Raw genomic sequence first — 19,293 nt, 5'->3', positions numbered from 1 at the left:
TGCCTGTTTCAGTCATTTGACTGCAGCCATACTGGAGCACCAGTTTGAAGGGCTTTTAGTTGAAGAAATCGATCCCAAGACCACTTCTTTGTAAACTTGTCATATGTATTTGTCCCCACCACCATTGCCTGACAAGCGATGGTATGCTTACGTCTCCGTAACTTAATGGTTCAGCAAAACAGACTGATAAAACAATTACCAAGCTTACAAAGCATAAATCCTGGGGTCAATTTGTTCGACTAACACCTCCTGAGTTGGTGTTTAAGCATGTTCAGTCAAATGACTGAAACAAGAAAAAAGGTGAATGTGTTTATAGCAGGGATGTGCTGCCTGGGTAGGTAGTGTCTACCCTGAATAAAATAGATTGATAGTAACAGTTTGCTTTTATGGCAAAATATGCACCAAATTGAATAAAATCAAGAGGGTTACTCTAATTACTATGCATAAAATACAAAATATTTTATTTTTTAGTAGATCAGGTAGGCATAATTTGCCCCAACCTTTCAATCGCAGTATTAAAGCTATACAGAGTATTGCTGCTGTACATATGCTACATACGTTCCTCCAGCATGGTTTTCCTTACATACTATAAAGGTAGAATTAAATCTGTCTCCAGCTTGGTCGCACGCCTTATTTTTTTTTTAAACGTCACCAACTGTCTACCCTGAGTAATTACTGTCAGCAGGTGCCTGGTTTATAGACTTTACCAATTGATTCTTCACAAATATAACAATATTGGTTTTAAACACAGTAAACAAATTCAAAATCTGGAGGAAATTGCTTTTATTAAAACTATCACAGAGGGAAGTTATCTCAACAGTGTTCAGTTGTGTTAATATAAAACAGTGTAGGAAGGCTATTATTACTCACTGTTATATCTCCTCTCCAATGTAAATACATTTAGTTAGAGAAGAGGGTGTTTGTTTTTAAATTTTCAGAGGAAGAAAGAAATTTGACACTAAACCATATCCCTTCATGTGGTAAGCAGTAAATAAAAAAGGTTGGCATCATTAAAAGTTCAAACAGCTGTGAAAGACTACTTCAGAAAGAGAGCCAATGATGAGTGGCTTGGTTGTTGTCACGGGTAAAGTTCACATAGATAAGCCCTCCTCACTTGGGGATGAACTTCAATGTTTGCTGTTGTTAAGAAGTTCCACATTGATACAGTTACACTTTTATCTGGATACATATACGACCCCTTAAGTCATGATGCTGAGAGAATGATTTACCACAAGTATCAGTGGTGTGGTTTCTATCCTGTATGAACACGTTTGTGTACTCTTAAATTATTATGTTGAGAAAATGATTTGCTACAAATATCGCATTTATATGGTTTCTCTCCTGTATGAATACGTTTATGTGTACTTAATGCACTACTTCTAGAGAATGATTTACCACAGATATTACAGTGATATGGTTTCTCTCCTGTATGAATACGTCTGTGTACTCCTATATCACGATGTTGAGAAAATGATTTGTTACAAATATCACATTTATATGGCTTCTCTCCTGTATGAATACGTTTATGTGATTTTAAGCTAGAATTTACAGAGAATGATTTACTGCAGATATTGCATTGATAAGGTTTCTCTCCTGTATGAATACGTTTATGCACTGTTAAACCAGAACTTACAGAGAATGATTTACTGCAGATATCACACTGATATGGCTTCTCACCCGTGTGACTACGCTTGTGTGTCATTAAATTACTACTTTGAGAGAATGACTTCTCACAAATATCACATTCAAATGGCTTCGCTCCTGTATGAATACGCTTGTGTGTTATTAAACTACTACTGTCAGAGAATGACTTCTCACAAATATCACACTGAAATGGCTTCTCTCCTGTATGAATACGTTTGTGAGTAGTCAAATTGTGAGAGAAAGATTTATTGCAGATATCACAGTGGTATGGCTTCTCTCCTGTATGAACATGTTTGTGTGTACTTAACTCACTACTTCCAGAGAATGATTTACCACAGATATTACAGCAATATGGCTTCTCTCCTGTATGACTACGTTTGTGCCTAGTTAAGTGAATATTTTGAGGAAATGATTTACCACAGATATCACAACTGTATGGCCTCTCTCCTGTGTGAATACGCTTATGTACTTTTAAGTCGTTATTTTTACAGAATGATTTGCCACAGATATCACAGTTATATGGCTTCTCTCCTGTATGAATACCTTTATGTACTTTTAAGTCATTACTCTGAGGGAATGATTTACCACAGACATCACAGTGATAAGGTTTCTCTCCTGTATGAATACGTTTGTGTGTTTGTAAGTTACAACCTGCAGTGAATGCTTTACCACAGATATTACATTGATATGGCTTTTCTCCTGTATGTGAACGCTTATGTGTAGTTAAGTATTGAAACTGAGAGAATGATTTACTACAGATATCACACTGATATGGCTTCTCTCCTGTATGAATCAGTTTGTGAGCAGTTAAAATATTATTTCTGGTGAAAGATTTACCACAAATGCCACAATGATGTGGCTTCTCTCCTGTATGAATACGTTTGTGTGTAGTTAGGTTTCCTGCCGAAGAGAATGGCTTACCACAGATATCACAGTGATAGGGTTTCTCTCCAGTGTGTATTCGTTTGTGTTTAGTTAAGTCATTACCTTGAGAAAATGATTTACCACAGATATTACAGCAATATGGTTTCTCTCCTGTATGAATTCGCTTGTGAGATATGAAAGCATCACTTCGAGAGAATGATTTACCACACATATCACAATGATATGGTTTCTCTCCTGTATGAGTACGTTTGTGTTTAGTTAGGCTTCCATTATGAGAGTATGATTTGCCACAGATATCACATCCATATGGCTTCTCTCCTGTATGAACTTGTTGGTGAGATGTTAAGCTACTACGTACAGAGAATGATTTCCCACAGATATTGCAGCAAAATTGTTTCTTCCCTGTATGAATACGCTTATGTTTAAGTCGGTTACCATTCTGGGAGACAGACTTTTCACAGATATTAAATTCACGTGATGGTTTTCTTTTATCTTTAGGCATATCTTCAAGAGTAAAATCAATTTCTTAAGTTTTTGCAATATGTCTATATTTCTATATATTTCTTTTTGATTTTGTTCCAATTGTTTATTCTTTACTATTTTTCAGCTGCTGCATTTCTGTCCAATGTTACCTTTATCTAAAAAACTTATGAAAATTTATCCAAGTTTAATTAGCACACAAACTCACTTTGTATACACTCCAGATTATGAGACAGAAAGTTTGCTAATAATCTCAGTTCAGAGCAAAATATCATCGGAATTTTATAATGAATTCATAGAAACAGTGCTGGCTATCTCATCCATATAACATTTACATTCAGTCTTTAAATGATGGTACGTTTTGAAGGTGCATCTTCTGTTAGTCCAATATCATCTATGATTCTGAAATAATGAAGAAACATCAGTTTAAAATATAGAGGCTAATTGAGAAACAGAGATTAATGGCAGAAAGAAATATTTACTTTAACGACTGAACATTTTAATTTACAAAATATTAACGTAACAGAAGCATACACATTTGTAAACTAGAGCTACACCTTCATATTGTGTTAACATGATATATATATATATACATCTATATATATAAAAATGAGAATGTGTGTCTGTCTGTCTGTGTGAATCCCTAAAACTCGAGAACTACGCAACCAATTTCATTCAAATTTTACACATGCCTTACTTAGGGTTCCAGTTGTGTTTTAGTAAAAAAAAATTATTAACTTCTTGCAGAGTTTGAGCACACGGCAACATAATATCTCCTCCACTATTTAAGTATTACGTGTCAAAAGTGAAACAAAAACACTCATGTCAAATACTTTCACTTTAAAAATGAAACTATTCCACTAACTGAAACAATCACATTTCGATACTGTAGTGACAGATACTTTCACAGAGAGAGAAAGAGAGAAAGAGAGAGACAGAAAGAGAGAGAGAGAGAGATGTATATGTATACATATACATGTATATGTACACCATTTCGATACTGTAATGACAGATACTTTCAGAGAGAGAGAGAGAAAGAGAGAGAGAGAGAGAGAGATGTATATGTATACATATAGATGTACACGTATATGTATATATATAGAGATCTATACATACATGTATATGTATACATATGTGTAGATGTATATATATATATATAGATGTACATGTAATATGTACACATATATACATATATACATGCATACAGATATCTATACATATATACACCCATCACACACACATACACATGCACACAAAAACACACATTAGTAATTTGTTTTCTTATCCAAAACTACGTCAAAAGTACTGAATGGATCTTTATGAAATTTGGAAATTATATTCTTTGCATAACGGCCATAACTCCCATGAAAATTCATATATTTTTGATGTTGATGAAATTTTAACCCGAACATAACAGATGAGCATTATTTAGAAAATGATGTCACACGTTATCGAGGCTACCATTCTTTCTGGATGTGCAAAAGGGGATGACGTCTTTATTCCAAGAATTCCTCTTACTCCATCAGGAGCAGACATTCCTTTTACATTCAGAAGACTACAATTCCCCCTTCGTGTGACTTTTGCCATGTCCATAAACAAATATCAGGGTCAAACACTGTCTGTAGCTGGTCTTCTCTTGGAAGAGCCCTGCTTCTCACATGGACAACTGTATGTTGGCTGCTCAAGAGTGGGCAGCAACAAAAAACCTATTTGTATATGCTCCACAAGGGAAAACAAGGAACATAGTTTACAATGAGGTGTTATAATCACAACAGCAAGAAAGTATGTACATGATCACCTTCTTTTACGAAACTTCATTGACTTTCATATATTTATATTGATATACATATATATACGTGTGTTTGGGTGCGTGTGTGTATATACATCTCTATATATAAAGATGATGCGTAGTCTAGACGGCGTTTTTAGATTTCATTATTCTCTTTAACCCAGGCAACGCCGGGTATTTCTGCTAGTGTATATATATATATATGTATATACACACACACACACACACACACTTATATATATATATATATATATATATATATATATATATTAAACTACAAAATAGTAGACAATAACACTCTCTCGCCAAAATTATAATTGGACATGGTTATTCAGCCCCAGGTCATCTTTGACTGGACAAACATGATTAAAGACATTCTATCCAAAAACATCATCATCACCATCATAGAACAGAGTGGCAAGTCTTGGATGGTTTGATGGGAGCTGGCAATCTGGAGTGCTGCACCATGTCCTAATTTGTCTCTTATGGCATGGTTTCTATGGTTTGATGCCCTTCTTGATGACAGCGTCCTTATAGAGTGTACTAAGTACTTTTCATGTGGGACCAGCACAAGTGCCCTTTATGCGGCACCATTACATGTGCTCTTTATGCAGCACCAGCACTGGTGCTTTTGACATGGCACCAGCATTTGTGGCTTAACACATCCTATCTTTTTCAGTAGCATTATATATCTAGGACTGGCTCTTGTGCTGGTGACACATGAAATTTCTTCGAGCGAGATCGTTGCCGGTGCCCCTGAACTGGCTCTTGTGTGGGGTTCTGGGATTTTTCGAGCGGGATCGTTGCTGGTGCCCCTGGGCTGGCTCTTGTGCGAGTGACACATGAGGTTTCTCGAGCGAGATGAGTGTGGCCTTTGCCAGTACCGCCTGACTGGCCTTCGTGCGGGTGACACGTAAAAGCACCCACTACACTCTCTGAGTGGTTGGCTTTAGGAAGGGCATTCAGCTGTAGAAACACTGCCAAATCAGATTGGAGCCTGGTGTAGCCATCTGGTTTCACCAGTCCTCAGTCAAATCGTCCAACCCATGCTAGCATGGAAAGCGGACATTAAACGACGACGACAATACATACAGACATATATATATATATATATATATATATATATATATATATATACCGCCTGACTGGCCTTTGTAGGGTTTTCGAGCGAGATCGTTGCCAGTGCCCCTGGACTGGATCTTGTGCGGGTGGCACATAAAAGACACCATTTCGAGCGTGGCCGTTTTCGTGCGGGTGACACGTAAAAGCACCCACTACACTCTGAGTGGTTGGCGTTAGGAAGGGCATCCAGCTGTAGAAACTCTGCCAAATTAGATTGGAGCCTGGTGTTGCCATCCGGTTTCACCAGTCCTCAGTCAAATCGTCCAACCCATGCTAGCATGGAAGGCGGACGTTAAACGATGATGATGATGATGATGATGACTATGTTACACAATACAGGCCCCAATTTTTAACCCTTTTGTTACACACATTGCTAACACTTTATGTGTTTCGATTAGATTTGAAAACTCATCAATTTACACTGGTTTCATATAATAACTAACTTTTTAATTAATCAACAGCTAAGTTCAGCAAAATGTAAAATTATTGAAAAATGTGTATACCACAAAATATAAAAGTATAAGAATTGTGGAAATTACTGGATACTTATTATTTGAACTGGATGCTTATTATTTGCACATAAGACAGGTGCACCAAAAAGGTAAGAGAAAATGAACTATGGAAAAATACTTGGAAATGAAATATTCAGTCATCCCATAAGTAATGTCTGGATTTCCATATTTTCAATTTGTAAACACTCTAATAATATTTAGAATGTCTAATGGCATCAAGTAATATTCATATGTAATTAGACACATTTAAACCAATTAAATTTCATTTTGCAGGATAATCTAATTGGAATTACCCTTATTAATAAGCACTTCAAACATGGAAGTGTCTAAGGAGCATTTGAGGCACATAATGCTGTATGAGTTTAAAAAAAAAATGGAACTCTGTTCATTAAGCGACTCAAAATATCCACTCATCTTATGGAGAAGGATGCCTGAATGAGAGAACTTGCAGAAGATGGTTTGTAAAATTCAGAAGTGGAGATTTCAGCCTTGAAGATGAAGCCTGAACACGTTCAATTGAGATTGATGACAAGCCCCTTTCGGTAGAACTTGAAAAAAATCATGTAGTTTCAGTTGAAGAATGAGCAAGCAAGCTTCATTCAAGCCATACAACTGTTCATGCCATCTTCAGCAGCTTGGAAAAGTCCCCAAACTCGGAAAACGGAAGCCTTGGGATTTGTTTGAAACCAACTTCTGCCACCTCTTCTGGACGGACTAATGACATTAGCTTGGTGATGACATTAACTAATGACATTAGTGGTGATGACATTAACTAATGACATTAACGCAATCAGAACTATCCCCAGAATTGTTTCACTCTCAGAAATAGAAATATCCAATCATAACCACATGTGGCTTTTATGTTTGCCATATAATTTGCTAGATTTCTCTTGGTTTTCTTTCGAAAAGACATTTAAAACCAAACTTGCTACTTGACAACAATGCTTAAAGTGAAAATAAATTACACCAAATTCTTTTCCAATCTTACAAGACAGATTTCGATATTGTCATTCCAAGATGACTATAGCAGCCACAGAAGTAGTAAGTGTCATGTGACAAACTGACATCCTCTGCTCTCTTGCAAATAAAACCAAAAAGCTTATCAAGCGTCACAAAAAATAAAATTAAATAAGAGTAAAAATGTAAATCACAATGGTTAACCATATGGACAAAATAAACAAATCAGTACAAACATAGAATGGTGGTAAGATGTAGGAAGGAGTGTAGGGGAGAATAATTCCCCTTCCCCGTGTATCACTGGTATTGAATTCACGGACCCAGGCACAATGAAACATAAAAATAAACTCTTTGGTTGAAAGTGACTGGACAGTAGAACACATCTATGTACCATGGGGTATAGAGTTTTGCATCTACTTCCAGCACCACCACCACCACCATCACTCCTACCCATGGCAGGACATGTTTTCACACATGATTGGAAATGAATGACATGATTGTATGGCTGTGAAACTGATTTCCAACCACCATGTGTTGACAAAGCAAAGAGTTACAAATAAGTACATACATATATGTGTGTGTATGGATAAGCGAAATCGTGATGGCACCTGTGCCCAGCGTTGCCTTCCTGGCACTTGTAAAGACATTCAAGCGAGATCGTTGCTAGTGCCGCTGGACTGGCTCCTGTGCAGGTGGCACATAAAATACACCATTTTGAGCATGGCCGTTGCCAGTACCGCCTGACTGGCCTTCATGCCGGTGGAACGTAAAAGCACCCACTACACTCTCGGAGTTGTTGGCGTTAGGAAGGGCATCCAGCTGTAGAAACTCTTCCAAGTCAGATTGGAGCCTGGTGTTGCCATCTGGTTTCGCCAGTCCTCAGTCAAATCGTCCAACCCATGCCAGCATGGAAAGCGGACGTTAAACGATGATGATGATGATATATATATATATTATATATTTATATAAATAAGGATAAGATGAATATTTAGAATATCGATTTTATCAAGTGGCCAGCATGGGAATAAAAACCAAAGGTAATAATTAATTAAAATCTGAAAATAGCAGCCAAATCTTGACAAGATCTGGCTGCTATTTTCAGCGTGGTAGTGTCTCTTGGATACCCTAAATTATGATATATGTGTGTATATAAATATACACACATATATATATATTTTGGCACTGTCATGGTATTAGCTGTCAGAAGTGAAAGTAGAAAAATCTGACAAGGAACGTTACTGCTGGTTTGAGTTGATTCTTTGGCTACTGACAGCTAATACCATGACTGGCCGGAGCGAGCTATCTGTCTGTCTGTCTGTCTCTCTATCTATCTATCTATTACTCGAAAGTTATCGGAACAAATTTGACACCTATATCCATGCGTTTGAAAACACACAGAGTATAAGGGTACTACTAAAGCAGAGTGGTCTCGAACGCGCAGTCGCGCGTCCGCGCTAGCTAGTCGTGAGTGGTCGATCCTATTATTTTTAAACTTCAAATTTCATTTGTTTTCTATTTTGATAAATTCTCTCTGTTGAAAATTATATTTTTATGTTTTAAATAATTTGCAATTTCAGAAAATATATTTTTATATTAAATTTGCGTTTTCTAATTTGATAAATTCTACGGACACAGAGGTGAACGAGTGATAGATAGATAGATAGATAGATAGAGTGAGAGAGAGAGAGAGATAGTGAGACAGACAAACAGATAGATAGCTCCGGTCAGTCAGTAGCCAAAGAATCAACTCAAACCAGCAGTAACGTTCCTTGTCAGTTCTACTTTCAATTCTGACAGCTAATACCATGACAGTGCCGAAAAAAAGCATTTCATGACTTATAATAAAATATTAAGGCGGCGAGCTGGCAGAACCGTTAGCACACCAGACAGAATTCTTAGTTGCACTTCGACCGTCCTTGCGCTCCGAGTTCAAATTCCGCCGAGGATGAATCTACATTTCATCCTTTCGGGGTCGATAAAATAAGTACCAGTTAAGCACTGGAATCAATGTAATCGACTTTTTCACCAGCTTAATTGTTGGCCTTGTCACAAAATTTGAAACCAAATTATAATAGACTGATTCTAGTGTAATGCAAAATATTTCTCAAACTAAATCACACAACAAACTAAAGTAGCAACGATAGACAGTCAACAAAATAGGTTTCATTGCAAGAAATAGCAGCCAAATCGCGTACAAATTAGATAAGTTTCATGTATAAAAGGTACGACAGACACAAAGAATCGATTCGTCAAAAACAAATGACTACAATATTAAAAGAAGAAATATTTTCATTGTTGAAATACTTACGGAAATGTTTTCTAAAGGAGTGTTTTGTCGTTATAATGGTGGTAGTTGTGAAATGTTTTATAACTGTGTAGAATTGTTGAAAACTGTATTATAACAGTGTGTGTGGTGGACGAGAAATGCTTAATAACTGTGCATGATAAGTGATAAAAAGATATTTATGAAGTAGACAAAAATTTTGAAGTGAAGATAGCAATGGAAGTCAGTTTAGTGCGCATGCGTATGACGTCGCGATAAAAGCTGAGTCTTATTTCAGCCCTTTTCCTTCTCAGTGCGATTGAAACGATGTCATAAATATTTCGCCATCTGGAATCTGGTACCCCATACTCTGTCGGGGTTATGTAATGAATCAGAGATCTTTCTGAATTGACGGGCAACACTTTTCATTTATGTTTCATGTAGTGTTTTTGGTACCGAAACACTTTCAAGCTTCGTAAACTTGTATATTTTGTGTTATAGAACAGATAAGAATTTCTGTATTCGAAGTTATTTCATGTAAAAAATTGTCGTATTTCGGTAATTTCAACCAATCACTGACGTCTATTGAGGTGAAAACAGTTACTGCTATGAAATATAAACAACATATTCTAGCGGTGTAATGGGATCTTTTCCCTTGAATAAAATTAGTGCCGTTGTTTGTCAACAACTATCGGCAACTGTCTATGTGCGCGCGCGCGCCTATTTACTTACACATGTGTGTAGCTATGTACATATAGATATGTGTGTGTGTGTAGAAGGTTGAAAAGAAAGACATGAGTTGATAGGTATAAGGAAAATAAGACAAGGTGGAAAATTGCTAAAACAATTTTATCATGAAGAACAAATTGTTTTCCATGCTTTACACTAAATAGAAAAAGTCGCAAAGACTGAAAAACTGAAAGTTGTACAGTCACATACAAACACACTCACTCACAACACACACACATACATATACAAACACACTCACTCACAGCATACACACACACACATAACTCAAGGCTGTAGTAGAAAGTTATTCCGTATGACACATCGGTGGAGCTGAACCCGAAATCTCATGGTTACAAAACCAATTTTGGCAATCATGTCAAACTCCTTAAATATTCCTGGAACATCCCCAAATTTCTAGAGGCACCAAATAGCAGAACAGAACCTATGAAAATCTCGTTTAAAAATACCAGTTTTGATTCTCTTCCAGTCAACCTTGCAACGTAATGTCTTCTCAGGAGACAACACTGAGTTGCTTCCCTTTAGTTTATTTGCCAACAACTGCCCGGATGGAAAGAGCAGCTGGCTAAAAGATTGTAGTAACGCCTTGTCTCGTGCGCATGCGTAGTCATCAATATCCAAGTTTGGCGCCCTTATTCATTCTCTTTTCCCGGCCGGGCGGCCATGAGCATGGACGTGTCAAGCTGTCTCTCCATCATTTCAACTCTGGGGACAGCTCACATCAACATTCCAACGTCTCAGCAACCATGCTCTCTCACAGAAGGCGTCTCAGCAACCAAGATTAAAGCTGCCTATTTTCCTCCATAAATAAATATTGTTGTGTTGATAGTTCGGAGTCAGCGTTTCGTTGTTTCTTCAATAATTTAATATAGGAAGGCGGGTGTACACCTAATGGTGTATAACCACTTTCCTATAAGATCAACGTAGAGGCAAAGGCGTGGTTGTGTGATTCAGGGGCTCGCTGTGCAATCACCTGGTTTTGGGTTCAGTCCCACTGCACAGGCAATTTACACAAGTGTCTTCTGCTATAGTCCAGAACAAACCAATGCCTTGTGAATGAGTTTAGTAAATAGAACCTGCCTCCCTCTGTTTGTCTGTCTCACTCTTTTATCTATCTATCTATCTATCTGTCTTCTGTCTTTCTATCCATCTCTCTCTTTGTCTCTATCTCTCTACCTATCGATCGATCAGTGTGTGTGTGTGTTTCTACTTGGTTGAGTCCTAGAATACAAGCCAAAAATGTTCTGTTCATTCTACCTTGTTATATACATATTGGGTTGCTGCATAATTATTGCGGTTTTTTCAACAAATTTCATTCAGCAAAGACAATAACAGCATGTAACAAAAACATCTTTAAATGATTATTCCGGAGCATATTCAGCATCTACTTCCATTACTGCTTCCCGTTTCATTGGCAGACAGTCAGACCGTCATTTAAAGATGTTTTTGTGAAATATCGTTATTGTCTTTGTTGAATAAAATTTGTTGAAAAATAGCCACAATAATTATACACAGACTCAATATCTCATAGATACACACATATATGGCCACAAGCAGAGAGGCGTACACATGTTTTGTATATGACTGTGTACTTGTGTCTGCCTGTGTATATATTTATGAATGTATGTATAAAACGTGTGTTATAATTCTGTGAGTTGGTTTCCTCTGGATTCACGTTCAAATCTGTGACTGGGCAGAGGTAGGGAAGGAAAACTATTTCATTATTTCTCTTTCTATATTGAGTAAAAGGATTGCATCTACACATCTGCACAAATAGGACGGATGTCTCTTTCCACAACTGAATGATGTGGGTGTCTGTGTTGGATTGTTTGCATGTGTGTGTGTGTTGAGGACCCAGTGGTAGAATGAGAGGCTTAAACACTCCTTGTTAAACATACAACTTCCATAAACAACCAAACCCCAGACACTAGTACAGAGTGGAGGTTGTTGTAGATAAAGACAGAGAGTGAGAGAGTCGTTGGCGTTAGGAAGGGCATCCAGCTGTAGAAACTCTGCCAAATTAGATTGGAGCCTGGTGTTGCCATCTGGTTTCACCAGTCCTCAGTCAAATCATCCAACCCATGCTAGCATGGAAAGTGGACGTTAAACGATGATGATGATGATGATGATATACTAGCAGTATAGCCTGGCTTTGCCCGGGATTAAGATGGGATTATTAAGCTAATCAAGTTCTTTATTTCAAACCAAACTAAGTAACATACACACACCCCAAATGTAGCCGTCATTTGTTTCCTTCATTCGTCTCCTGTCTATATCAAAGTTTTCCTTTCTTCTTCGTGTCTACATTAATTATAATTCCTAATTATGACTAACTTGTGACACATCGTTTGTCGTTTAACATCATTTAATTCATAAAAGTATTTACAATGTCTGTTTTACCACAAATAAATCATTTCCCGCTTTTTTCCCCCTCGTTTTTCGCCCAACTTGTCTCTTATCATTTTAAGAAGACAAATACATACCTAGTTAGCTAGATAGGTAGACAGATAGATATGTGTTAGAGAGATACTAAGGGAAGTTAGAAATTAGCTGTACTTTCACCAAATTTTTGTTTAAAAAAGATGATACTTTTATGGTTGTATAGACCTTTATTACCCCAGTTTTATGTGACACAGTAAAGATAGGTGCTCCTCTGGCAGTATGCACCAAGGAAGAACAGGGATCAATAGACCAATTTCGTTAGTCCAAAGGTGTGTTGGCAGATGAAATTCAGTGGTGGATCAAAAAAATCTACTGCTAGACAAGCATAAACCACAAAGAGAAAGTTTGATGAGCATCAAATTCCACCAGTATCATTATGATTTAATATACAAAGTTATCCTCTTGTCCACCTCTCATTCACTGCATGATAAAAACTCTAATGGTTAGTATTTATATAAAATAATGCCAAATCTGTGAATCCTACGCTTTATTGATTGGATCAATACAAGATTTGATTAGATGTTCTACATGTAAGACTGACAGAAGGAGAATTTAAGAGAGAGAAATGATGCAAAAAGTAAAGATTATAGGCCACACAGTCAAGAGAATAAATGATTGAGAAGACAGAGAGATTGAGAAATAGGAGAGAGAGGCAAGACAGACAAACTGAAGGATAAACTGAGAAACAGAGAGAGAGAGAGGAGGAGTAAAGCTGTGAGAGCAGAACAGGTCTCTCATTTTAGAGGAGCTTCATGACTATTCTGAAGTGTGAAGAGGTAGGAAGGATCATGAAGAATCTCATGGATTTCATAGAAAGAGATGAAAATGGTGGTGATGAAGTGGGCGTTCAAAGTACAAGAATGAATAGGGTAGAGGGATAGTGAAAAGGTGAACAGATGGAAAGTAGGCAACCTGTAATGATATAATCTGTAAGGTCACAGAGAGGGAGAGGTGGAACAGGAAGTGACTGAGAATTCAACGCAGCAGAATGATAATACAGTAGACAGGAGAAGGACAACAAAAGTGACATGATGCTGGATAATTTGCAGGAACAGGTGTAGGGGAGGCATAATGAAAGACATACAAACATAGTGAATAAATGATTTTTATTAGAAATATTACAGCAGTAAGTGACACACTTATGTCGACATAGTAGTAGTTATATGTAAAATAGCATTATATTTTCTTTCTTTTGTGAATACATTGATGATTATATAAGTTTATCATAGAATGAACATTGACAAAAATTGTATCTTGGTTTTACAGCACATGTATGGCATGCCTTGCCTATGTAATGTAATAGGTGATTAAACGGCTGGCATAAGGAAAAGCATTTAGCTTTAAAAGATTATTTCAAAATGGGGAAACAAAATGAGATTGCTTATTAGGTAAAGTTGAGGGTAAGTATTGCTTCAGCAAATAAAAAACGGTCTTGAGAGGTTTATTGTTGTGTGAGGTAATGAATTTGGACAATAATACAGTTACACTTCCAAGTGAATAGCTAAATGGGGAGCTAACTCACTTTTGTTAGAGAATAAATTCCCACAGATATGCAAATGCTGTGACTTTTCTCCTGTCTGAATACATTTGTGAGTACGAAAAATGTTTGTTTGAAAAGATGATATACCATAGAGGTCAGTGATATGCTTTTTCTCCCGCATAAACACATATATGAGTAGTTAAATTAAACCTTGAAGTGAATGATTTACTACAGATATCAGATATATTGTTGTCTTCTATGAAAACGTTTGTGACTATCTAAGGAATTTAAATGAAAGAATGGTTTAGCACAGATATCGTACTAATATAGCTTCTCTGTATGAATGATTTGCCACAGATATCACATTGATATGGCCTCTTTTGTGTATGAATTTGTTTGCATCTACCTAAAGCACAAGTTGTAGACAAAAATTTACAACAGATATCACTGCTATATGGGCTTTCTCCAGTGTGAATACATTTGTGTTTAGTAAAGTTATAATGTGGGAGACTGATATACTACAGATATCATACTAATATAGCATCTCTGTATGAATGTGCTTATGTCTATTCAAGGAAGTACTTAAAGAGAATGATTTACCACAGATATCACAGTGATATGGCTTCTCTCCTGTATGAGTACGTTTATGTCTAGTCAAGGGACCAGATTCAGAGAATGATTTACCACAGATATCACAGTGATATGGCTTCTCACCTGTATGAGTACGTTTATGTTTAGTCAAGGGACCAGATTCAGAGAATGATTTACCACAGACATCACAGTGATATGGCTTTTCACCAGTATGAATGCGTTTATGTTTAGTCAAATAAGTACTTACAGAGAATGATTTACCACAGATATCACAGTGATATGGTTTCTCTCCTGTATGAGTACGTTTGTGTTCACTTAAATGACCAGTTTGACAAAATGATTTACCACAGATATCACAGTGATATGACTTCTCTCCTGTATGAGTACGTTTATGTATAGTCAAGTTGCCAGATACAGAGAATGATTTACCACAGATGTCACAGTGATATGGCTTTTCTCCTGTATGAATATATTTGTGTGTAGTCAAGTGACTTCCAGTGGAGAATGATTTACCACAGATGTCACAGCGATATGGCTTTTCACCAGTATGAATACGTTTATGTATAGTGAGACCATGAGTTGTAGAGAATGAATTACCACAGATATCGCACTCATATGGTTTTTCTCCTGTATGAGTACGTTTATGATTAGTCAAGCTACGAGATTCAGAGAATGTTTCACCACAGATGTCACAGCGATATGGCTTCTCTCCTGTATGAGTACGTTTATGTCTAGTCAAGCGAGGAGATTCAGAGAATGATTTACCACAGATGTCACACTGATATGGTTTTTCTCCTGTATGAGTACGTTTGTGCTCACTTAAATGACCAGTTTGACAAAATGATTTACCACAGATATCACAGTGATATGGCTTCTCTCCTGTATGAGTACGTTTATGTTTAGTCAAGGGACCAGATTCAGAGAATGATTTACCACAGATGTCACAGTGATACGGCCTCTCACCAGTATGAATGCGTTTATGTATAGTGAGACCATTAGTTGTAGAGAATGAATTACCACAGATATTGCACTGATATGGTTTTTCTCCTGTATGAGTACGTTTGTGTTCACTTAAATGACCAGTTTGACAAAATGATTTACCACAGATATCACAGTGATATGGCTTCTCTCCTGTATGAGTACGTTTATGTTTAGTCAAGTTACCAGATAGAGAGAATGATTTACCACAGATGTCACAGTGATATGGCTTCTCTTCTGTATGAATACGCTTGTGAAGAGAGACCATCATTTTTAGAGAATGATTCACCACAGACATCACACTGATATGGTTTTTCTCTTGTATGAGTATGTTTGTGTTGATTTAAGACACCAGATTGACAAAATGATTTACCACAAATACCACAGTCATATGACTTCTCGCCTGTATGAATACGGATATGCCTGGTTAAGTTGCAAGTATGCGGGATTGATTTACTACGGATATCACAGTGATGTCGCTTCTCTGTCTAAATACGTCTGTGCGTAGTCAATTGCCTACTTGTAGAGAATGATTTACCACAGACATCACAGTGATATGGCTTCTCCCCTGTATGAATATGTTGGTGTTTATTTAAAAGATCAGATTGATGAAATGATTTACCACAAATACCACAGTCATATGGCTTCTAACCCCTATGAATACATCTATGTGTAGTGAAATTGTAACTTCTAAAGAATGATTGACCAAAGATACCGCAATGATATGGCTTCTCACCTGTATAAATGCATCTGTGTTCAGCTAAGTGATTATTTTCAGAGAATGATTTACCACAAATAACACAGGGATATGGTTTCTCACTTCTATCAATTCATTTGTGATTCATGAGGTTACTTTCCAGAGAAAATGATTTTTGACAGATACCACAATGGTATGAGGATTTTTCAGTCTCTTTTTGCAACTCTTCAACAAAATAATAAATCAATTCTTTAAGTCTGTAACATTAGCCATTCTTTCAATAATTTTCTTTTCTCAGGACAATATATATTTCTTTTCATATTTCATTTTTTATCAATTATTTCTTTCAAATGTTTCACAGCTATTTTTCCCATCATTTCTGATATTCGTCAATATCTGAAGATACCTCAAACACATTTGAAACTTCATCCAAATTTATTTATGAGAATACAAATTCATCTTGTACATAATGCAGACTGTACAGTAGAGAAATGCTGCCATTAATCTCCATTCAGAAGAAATATTTCACTGTAGTTTGCCACAGAGTTATACATTTGTTGCATGTAACACTTTTGTTTAGTCTTCAAAAGATAACAGATGCTAAAGATAAATCTGATGTAAGCAATTCTTTCATGTCACAGTTTCTGCTATTCTGAAATAACAGAGAAACAACATAGAGGAATCCAAGTGAACTTTACTTTTCAATTTTTCTTTATTATAATTACATCACTCACCATAGTTTAAAGCCTATATCTTATACATGTATGTCCAGGAATCAAACACACTACCTTATGATTGTGAGCCAGATGCTCTAACCATTGAGCCATTCACTGTACGTACACAAATGAAATACGTTCTACATCTGAATGATTTCGATTTCTTAGTAAAAGAGGAAACAAGTCCTACTTCAGAACCTACATCATGGTACTCATTGTAAATACAACACAGAAGGTATACATCTTCATATTTCTGGTGGTCAAATTAATTATTTTTCTTTCTTCCCCTTTACATGATTCCAGTATGGTGTCAATATCTATAAAATCATGAAATATATTCAGTAGAAAAGGATAAAAAAAAATTAATAGATCTTATCAAAAAAAGAAAGAAAGGACCCACATGTAGCGATCTATCTCTGTGCTTTCATTTCTCTCCCCTACCACCCTTCTATCATTCTGTTCACCCCATTCTTCTCTTCCTCTCGTCTCGTTTTACTTCACAGAACGGAAAGGATGCTTTGGTATCATAGTGGAGAAGGTAACTTTTTGAAGGAAATCGTTTTAGCAGCAGGTGCGTGGGGAATTTCGTAAAATTCGTCGGTGGACATTGGAATTAGACACTGAGGGAAAATGGCTGTAACTTTTTTATTTTTTAAGTTAGGCGATTTTCGTTTTCGATAATGTGTTCTATATGTCCCGGTCATGCGATTACCCCTACAAAAATTTTTTGCGATTTCGTAAACCCCCCCCCCCCCCCACACACACACATACCCCCCCTCGGAGGGGGGGATTTTCATTGTGTTCTACATGTCCAGGTCGTACGAGTAGCCTTCTCGCAACTTAGATGTGAAAATGAACGGCTTCAATTTATATTGAAACAGAAAAAGGATCACATGTGGAGTCCCCACCACGAAACTTGATATGTTAGAAATAACAGCTAAACGCGGACAATCCAAATCTTGCGAGGGGGGGGGGGGCGAAATCGCAAAAAAATTTTTTTAGGGGTAATCGCATGACCGGGACATATAGAACACATTATCGAAAACGAAAATTGCCTAACTTAAAAAATAAAAAAAGTTACAGCCATTTCCCCTCAGTGTCTAATTCCAATGTCCACCAATTCGTCGGCGTCCGCTTCAATACGTCAAGAAAATGAATATTTTTTAAATGAAATTCTCTACAAATATACCTCGGACTATGTTGATTCCAGGGAAATAGAAATTTAGGGGGAAAACAATTGGGGGTTATTTTTGAGAGCCGTTCCGCACTCGGGGGTGTTTCGGACGAAGTCGTCCATATTTGTTTCATTTTCTCCGTTTTGTGCGTTTGTGCACCAATAGATTTCTACTGACGCAACAAACAGATAAATGAAGCCCTTACCAGAAAATTTGTTAGGCTGAAAATAACTAACGGTCTGGTACATGTCATTAAGACGACTTACCTGTTGCATACTTTAATTTCAATTTAAATTCCCAGGTAACTAGAACTATCATTGTTCGAAAGGTAAAACTTCTGGAGAAGAAATATCTTTTTCCAATGTTGTATGTGTTTCACCTTTTATAATATTACTGTATCCTTGAGACGTCACATAATTGAATCATTTATACACATTATGAAATAATTAAACTGAACGTTTATAAACTTACCATTTCGAAATGTAAACAGCGCGGCAGTACACGTTAGAAAGAATAGTCTGAAGAAGTTGTTTCCCTTTAAAAAGGTTATTTCCTGAATGATCCAGTAGGTGGCTCTACTCAATCATGTTTTGTTTGTATTGAGTATTTTCTTTCACTTTCTGCACTGTGACGCGGGTGACTAGGGTTCGATCTCGCACCGGGAAAGTGGCAAGCTGGCAGAATCGTTACGAAACCGGGCAAAATACTTAGCACCATTCCGTTGGTCGGTACTACTAAAGCAGCACGGTCCCGAACTCGCAGTCGCGCAGTTGCGCGTCCGCGCTAGCTAGTCGTGAGTGTGCGCGTGTGCGCGC

The 19,293-nt window shown here is 36.9% G+C and overlaps 3 protein-coding genes across 7 annotated transcripts in view; 1 reads left to right on the top strand and 2 right to left on the bottom strand.

The window, feature by feature from the left end:
- Nucleotides 1-19,293, top strand: part of LOC106883432 (uncharacterized) — a 42,804-nt gene that overhangs the window by 1,574 nt on the left and 21,937 nt on the right. The gene's annotated exons all lie outside the window — the stretch shown is intronic.
- Nucleotides 767-19,089, bottom strand: LOC149130545 (uncharacterized). Of its 4 annotated transcripts, none has more exons than XM_089344014.1 (2): nt 18,950-19,089; nt 767-3,411 (listed from the first exon to the last, which is right to left on the bottom strand). In XM_089344014.1, the coding sequence occupies exon 2, from the start codon at nt 3,029-3,031 to the stop codon at nt 1,253-1,255; it is 1,779 nt and encodes a 592-aa protein (XP_089200140.1). In that variant the 5' UTR covers nt 3,032-3,411; nt 18,950-19,089; the 3' UTR covers nt 767-1,252. The 4 variants fall into 4 exon arrangements, with proteins under 4 accessions (XP_089200140.1, XP_089200142.1, XP_089200141.1 ...); XM_089344016.1 differs by having other exon boundaries at nt 18,745-18,953; XM_089344015.1 differs by lacking the exon at nt 18,950-19,089 and adding an exon at nt 10,849-10,998.
- Nucleotides 13,933-19,089, bottom strand: LOC106870867 (uncharacterized). Of its 2 annotated transcripts, none has more exons than XM_089344022.1 (2): nt 18,950-19,089; nt 13,933-17,620 (listed from the first exon to the last, which is right to left on the bottom strand). In XM_089344022.1, exon 2 carries the CDS (start codon nt 16,186-16,188, stop codon nt 14,854-14,856), a length of 1,335 nt encoding a protein of 444 aa, XP_089200148.1. In that variant the 5' UTR covers nt 16,189-17,620; nt 18,950-19,089; the 3' UTR covers nt 13,933-14,853. The 2 variants fall into 2 exon arrangements, with proteins under 2 accessions (XP_089200148.1, XP_089200147.1); XM_089344021.1 differs by having other exon boundaries at nt 13,933-17,239; nt 18,950-19,088.

The sequence above is a fragment of the Octopus bimaculoides genome, chromosome 28, assembly GCF_046866305.1.
Source record: "Octopus bimaculoides isolate indiv1 chromosome 28, ASM4686630v1, whole genome shotgun sequence".
Classification (NCBI taxonomy): Eukaryota; Metazoa; Mollusca; class Cephalopoda; order Octopoda; family Octopodidae; genus Octopus; species Octopus bimaculoides.
This window is presented reverse-complemented; position numbering and strand designations above follow the sequence as displayed.

Bases quoted from the DNA above. Each gene is read 5' to 3' on its own strand.
- LOC149130545 (XM_089344014.1), bottom strand. From the start codon at position 3,031: ATGCCTAAAGATAAAAGAAAACCATCACGTGAATTTAATATCTGTGAA.
- LOC106870867 (XM_089344022.1), bottom strand. From the start codon at position 16,188: ATGTCTGTGGTGAATCATTCTCTAAAAATGATGGTCTCTCTTCACAAG.